This window comes from Chamaea fasciata, unplaced genomic scaffold (assembly GCF_029207755.1).
Source record: "Chamaea fasciata isolate MVZ Bird 193981 ecotype frontalis unplaced genomic scaffold, bChaFas1.0.hap1 SCAF_30, whole genome shotgun sequence".
NCBI lineage: Eukaryota > Metazoa > Chordata > Aves > Passeriformes > Sylviidae > Chamaea > Chamaea fasciata.
The window spans coordinates 244,221-250,752 of record NW_027094115.1 but is presented as its reverse complement, the minus strand read 5'-3'; the positions used below and the strand labels follow the sequence as shown (position 1 = coordinate 250,752).

At 62.0% G+C, this 6,532-nt stretch overlaps 1 protein-coding gene across 1 annotated transcript in view; it reads left to right on the top strand.

Moving 5' to 3' along the window:
- The first annotated feature begins 1,884 nt into the window (after window positions 1-1,884).
- SNRNP200 (small nuclear ribonucleoprotein U5 subunit 200) overlaps window positions 1,885-6,532 on the top strand; it is a 48,909-nt gene continuing 44,261 nt past the window's right edge. The window contains exons 1-3 of the mRNA XM_066206088.1: window positions 1,885-2,176; window positions 2,987-3,150; window positions 6,035-6,206. Coding sequence (XP_066062185.1) covers window positions 2,132-2,176; window positions 2,987-3,150; window positions 6,035-6,206 — 381 coding nt within the window. The 5' untranslated portion in view covers window positions 1,885-2,131. The remainder of the gene's footprint in view (window positions 2,177-2,986; window positions 3,151-6,034; window positions 6,207-6,532) is intronic.

Genomic DNA, 6,532 nt, shown 5'->3' with positions numbered 1-6,532 from the left:
AACCAGGCTCAGGCCAGCACAGCTCGGCTCTGTTTGGGTCGGATCTAGAACCAGTCTACCCAGTTCAGCCCCACTGGCCTGGCTTGGCTCAACCAGGCTCGGCCCAGTTCGGGGTGTCCCGGTTGGGCTCAGCCCCGTTAAGCCCCACTGGCCAGGCTAGGCTTAACCAGGCTCGGCCCAGTTCAGAGCGTCCTGGTTGGACTAAGGCCCGCTTCAGACCTCCCTAACCTGGCTTGGCTCAGCCCAGCTTGGTTTAACCAGGCTCAGCCCAGCCCGCTGGCCTGGCTCGGCTCAGCTCAGCCTGGTTTTACCCGCCCCAGTTTGGCTCGGTTCAGCCCAGCTTAACCAGGCTCGGCCCATCCTAGTTCAGCTCAGCTCAGCGCTGTTCAGCCCAGTTTCACCAATCCCAGTTCCGTTATTTTCCTTCAGGTCCCCGGTGCCGTCCCCAGTGCCATCCCAGTGCTACCACAGCGCCACTCCCAGTGCCATCCCCGGTGCCGTTTCTGGGATCTGTTCCTGGGAATCCTGCCCGGGATCCCTGTCTGGGATCCATTCCCGGGATCCTGAGCAGGGGATGTCCCTGGCTCCCAGCCCAGGCTACTTTCCCGGGATCCCTTCCTGGGGTCCCTGAGCAGGAATCCTTTCTGGGGTCCCTGCCTGGAACACCGGACCAGGGGATTTGACTGGGAATCCTGTCCGGGAATCCTTGCCTGGGGATCCCTGCCCAGGATCCCTTCCAGGATCCTTTCCCAGGATCCCTTCCCAGGATCCTTTCCCAGGATCCCTTCCCAGGATCCCTTCCCAGGATCCCTTCCCAGGATCCTTTCCCAGTATCCCTTCCCAGGATCCTTTCCCAGTATCCCTTCCCAGGATCCCTTCCCAGGATCCCTTCGCAGGATCCCTGCCCAGGGTCCCTGTCCTGGCGAGGACGAAGAAGGAGAGGACGAGGACGAAGGCCAGGTGTGCCCCAGCACAGGCGGGTCACCTCCAGGGACAGGACAAGGGACACGTGGTGCCATCCCTGCTGGGCACGGCCGAGCTGGCACGGCCGGCGGGCACTCTCCCGGCGCTGGCACCACGCTCCACTAATTAACGGGGCAGAGATAACGAGGGCACGCGCAGCGGGCAGCGCACCCGGCAGATGGCACCGAGCTGTCCCCAAAGCCAGCGCCGAGGTGACACCGGGGACCGGGAGGCTCTGCCCGCGTCCCCTGTCACCCGTCACCCCGAAATGCCCGGGGACACAACACTGGGTGGGCACTCTGGGACCCCCCGATGCCCTGGGACCCCCCCAATGTCCAGGGACCCCCGATACCCGGAGACCCCCCCATGCCCGGGTACCCCTCAACATTCAGGGACCCCCCAATGCTCAGAGACCTTTCAATGCCCATAGACCCCCCCCCCAATTCCCAGGGACCCCACAGTGCCCAAGGGACCCCTTGATACCCAGAGACCCCACAGTGCCCGGGTACCTCTCAATGCCCAGAGACCCCCAAAATGCCCAGGGCCCCCCAAATGCCCAGAGACCCCCCAATGCCCAGGGACCCCACAGTGCCCGGGTACCCCTCGATGCCCAGGGACCCCCCCAATGCCCAGTGAGGACAAGTTGGGGGTGTCCGGAGCCCCTCTTGGGGCACAGGGTGGCCCTTGGGGACAACCGGGGGGTGACCAGAGCCCCCCTTTGGGCACCACGTGTGGCCTCACCGGAAAGGGGCGTGGTCTGAAGCGTGGCGTGGCTTTCGCATAAACAACCAATAGGAAGCCTCGGACTTCGTGCTGGCTCCGCCCCCTACCCCGCCCCGCCGCGTTCGAACCCTCAGGCGCTCAAACGTCAATCAAAGCGTGGCGGGCTGGCAGCCCGGCCAATCACAGGCAGCTCTCGGAGTGGGAGGCGGGATTTAGCGGGCACCAACTAATCAGAAGGCGCAATGGGCGGGGCCTTTCTCCCCGCATCAGGCGCACCTCCGGTTCGCGCCGCCATTTCCGCCTGACCCGGAAATTCTGCTGTGGGCGCTTCCGGTGCGGCTGCGGCGCGGCCTCGTCAGGGCCCGTTCCCGCTCCCGTTCCCGGCCCCGCTCCCGGCCCCGCTCCCGTTCCTGTTCCTGCTCCCGGCCCCGCTCCCGGTGCAGCCATGGCGGACGTGACCGCCCGTAGCCTGCAGTATGAGTACAAGGCGGTGAGTGCGGGCCCGGTGCCCTGAACCCCCTCCCCCCCGTTACCGTGAGCCCATCCCGGTGCCGTTAGCTCCCTCCGCCCCGATTTGGGGACCCATTTCCGGAGCCTCAGCCCCACGGGGATCCCTCAGGCCCAGTTCGGGACCCCCTGACCCGCCCCAGTCCCATTTGGACACCCCTGGTCCCCGTTTTGGACACCCCGGGGCCCCCCAGCCCCACTTTGGGACCCCCGGACTTCCCCCAACCCCACTTTGGGACCCTCAGCCCCATTTTAGGACCTCCCTGACCGCCCCAAACCCCATCATAGGACCCCCAGTCCCGTTTCTGGATACTTTAGCCCCATTCTGGGATTCCCCGGCCCCATTTTGAGATCCCTGTGCCTTCTCCCACCCCAACTAAGCACCCCCAGCCCCATTCTAGGGTTCCCCAGTTCCATTTTGGGACCCCTTCGACTCGTCCCAGCCCCAGTTTGAGTCCCCAGCCCCATTCTGGAATTCCCCAGTTCAATTTTGGGACCCCTGGACTCGTCCCAGCCCCATTCTGGGATCCCCCAGCCCCATTCTGGGATCCCCCAGCCCCATTTCAGGATCCCCCAGCCCCATTTCAGGATCCCCCAGCCCCATTCTGGGATCCCCCAGCCCCATTCTGGGATCCCCCAGCCCCATTCTGGGATCCCCCAGCCCCATTTCAGGATTCCCCAGCCCAATTCTGAGCCCCCTGTGCCTTCCCCCCCCCAATCCACCCCCCCATCCCCATTCCCGTGGCCGCCCCCCTGACCTCACGTCCCGTTTTCCCCGTTTTTTTCCCCCCAGAACTCGAACCTGGTGCTGCAGGCCGACCGCTCGCTGATCGACCGCACGCGGCGCGACGAGCCCACGGGGGAGGTGCTGTCCCTGGTGGGGAAGCTCGAGGGGACACGCATGGGGGACAAGGCGCAGAGGACCAAGCCCCAGATGCAGGAGGAGAGAAGGGCCAAGTGAGCGCACAAACTGGGAATTCTCCCTGGGAAGTCTCAGGGGGAGGTGGGAGAGGTTGGGGGGATCTGTGTGACGGCTTCTCTTTGGGTACCACGTCCTGGCAAAGCTGCTTTGGCTGGTGCCTGATTTGCCAAAAAAGCTGTGGGTTCTGCTGCCCAGTTTCCTAGGAAAGCTGCTTTTCCTGGCTTCTAATTTCCCACAAAAGTTGCTTTTTCTGGTGTCCCTGTTGTCCCTTTTTCCAGTTCCTTTTCCTGGACAAGCTCAGCCAGACTCCCAGGCTGCAGATATCCCGGGAAAGTCGCCTTTCCCAGTTCCTCATTTCCCCAGAAATCCGCTTTTCCTGGTGCCCAGTTTCCAAAGAAAGAGGCTTTTCCTGGTGTTAAATTTCCCAGGAGAGCTGCTATTCCTGGCTCCTGGTTTCCCAGCAAAGCTGCTCTTCCTGGTGGTAAATTTCCCAGGAGAAGCTGCTTTTCCCGTTACCCAATTTCCTGAGAAAGCTGCTGTTCCTGGCCCCAAATTTCCCAGGAAAGCTGCTGCTCCTGGTGCCAAATTTCCACAGAAATCTGCTTTTCCTGCTGCCTGGTTTCCCAGGAGAGTTTTGGGCTGGGAGGGATTCTGAAGACCCCAAACCCATGGAGCTTCCCCTGGCCTTGGGCACTGCCGGGGCCGCCGGGGCAGCCACGGCTGCTCTGGGAATTCCAGCCCGCCCTCATTCCTCCCCCAAATCCCACCGCCATCCCCATTTCCCTGGTGGGAAGCCATTCCCTCCAGCTCTCCTGGAGCCCCTTTGGGCTCTGGCAAAGGGCTCTGAGCTCTCCTTGGAGCTTTCCCTTTTCCAATTCAAGATTTTTGGGAATATTTGGAGGTGCAGCCCCAAACCCACCCAGCTCAGAGCTGCCGACACTGGGAAAAATCATTGTGAGGAACAAAACCAAACCAATTTCCCCGCTTTGTTTTGGGAATAAAGGGGTCTGGAAAGAGCTGGGTTTGGGCCTCTGATTCCCAGAATTCCCAGAATTCCCAGAATCACCAGGTTGGAAGAGACCTCCAAGCTCATCAAGTCCAACCCAGCCCCGACACCTCAACTAAACCCTGGCCCCGAGTGCCGCATCCAGCCTTTCCTTAAACACCTCCAGGGATGGTGACCCCACCTCCTCCCCGGGCTGACAGTTCCAGGATTTTATCACTCTTTCTGTCAAAAACTTTTCCTGATATCCAACCGAAATTTCCCTCGGCACGGCTTGTGTCCTCTCGTTCTGTCAGTTACTGCCTGGAGAAAGAGAGCAGCCCCAGCTGAGCACGGCCACCTCTCAGGGGTTGTGGGGAGTGGTCAGGTCACCCCTGGGAGTGATCAGGTGACCTCTGGGAGTGATCAGGTCACCCCTGGGAGTGATCAGGTCACCCCTGAGAGTGATCAGGTCACCCCTGGGAGTGATCAGGTGACCTCTGGGAGTGATCAGGTCACCTCTGGGAGTGATCAGCTCACCCCTGAGTCTCCTTTTCTCCAGGATAAACACCCCAGCTCCCTCCGCCGTTCCTCACGGGGTTTGTGTTCCCGGCCCCTCATCAACCTCGTGGCCTCCTCTGGGTGTGCTCGGGGGTCTCAATGTCCATCCCAAACTGAGGGGCCACAGCTGGACACAGCCCTCGGTGTCCATCCTGAACTGGACACAGCCCTCGGTGTCCATCCTGAACTGGACACAGCCCTCGGTGTCCATCCTGAGCTGGACACAGCCCTCGGTGTCCATCCTGAACTGGACACAGCCCTCGGTGTCCATCCTGAACTGGACACAGCCCTCGGTGTCCATCCTGAGCTGGACACAGCCCTCGGTGTCCATCCTGAACTGGACACAGCCCTCAATGTCCATCCTGAGCTGGACACAGCCCTCAATGTCCATCCTGAGCTGGACACAGCCCTCAATGTCCATCCTGAGCTGGACACAGCCCTCAATGTCCATCCTGAGCTGGACACAGCCCTCAATGTCCATCCTGAACTGGACACAGCCCTCAATGTCCATCCTGAACTGGACACAGCCCTTGGTGTCCATCCTGAACTGGACGCAGCCCTCGGTGTCCATCCTGAACTGGACGCAGCCCTCGGTGTCCATCCTGAACTGGACACAGCCCTCAATGTCCATCCTGAACTGGACACAGCCCTCGGTGTCCATCCTGAGCTGGACACAGCCCTCAATGTCCATCCTGAACTGGACACAGCCCTCAATGTCCATCCTGAACTGGACACAGCCCTCGGTGTCCATCCTGAACTGGACACAGCCCTCGGTGTCCATCCTGAACTGGACACAGCCCTCGGTGTCCATCCTGAGCTGGACACAGCCCTCAATGTCCATCCTGAACTGGACACAGCCCTCGGTGTCCATCCTGAGCTGGACACAGCCCTCGGTGTCCATCCTGAGCTGGACACAGCCCTCGGTGTCCATCCTGAGCTGGACGCAGCCCTCGGTGTCCATCCTGAGCTGGACACAGCCCTCAATGTCCATCCTGAGCTGGACGCAGCCCTCGGTGTCCATCCTGAGCTGGACGCAGCCCTCGGTGTCCATCCTGAGCTGGACGCAGCCCTCAATGTCCATCCTGAGCTGGACGCAGCCCTCGGTGTCCATCCTGAACTGGACACAGCCCTCGGTGTCCATCCTGAACTGGACACAGCCCTCAATGTCCATCCTGAGCTGGACACAGCCCTCGGTGTCCATCCTGAACTGGACACAGCCCTCGGTGTCCATCCTGAGCTGGACACAGCCCCCAGTGTCCGCTCTGGCCTGCCCCACTCGCGGTGTGGCCGGAGCAGTGCCCAGGACGGTGTCGGGGTGCCCCCCGCCCCTGCTGGCCATCAGCCCTCCCGATTGCCGTTTTTCCCGGTGTCCCCAGGAGGAGGAAGCGGGACGAGGACCGGCACGACATCAACAAGATGAAGGGCTACACGCTGCTCTCCGAGGGCATCGACGAGATGGTCGGCATCATCTACAAACCCAAGACCAAGGAGACGCGCGAGACCTACGAGGTCCTGCTCAGCTTCATCCAGGCTGCCCTGGGCGACCAGGTGAGGCGGGCATCGCCCCTGGGGCCGGGGGAATCCAGCCCCACCACCGGGCACGGGCCATTCCCGCTGTCCCACGCCATCCAGCCTGGCCTGGGACGCTTCCAGGGGCAGCCGCAGCTTCTCTGGGAATTCCATCCCAGCCAGGAATTCCTTCTCAAAATCCCATCCAAACCTGCACGTGGAATCCCGGGATGGGTTGGGTTGGAAGGGACCCCAACATTCCCCCGTTCCCACCGTGGCTCCCAGTGTCCCGGGCCGCTCCAGCCTGGCCTTGGGCACTCCCAGGAATCCAGGAATGTCCCATTTCCCTCGTGGGCGCTTTTCCT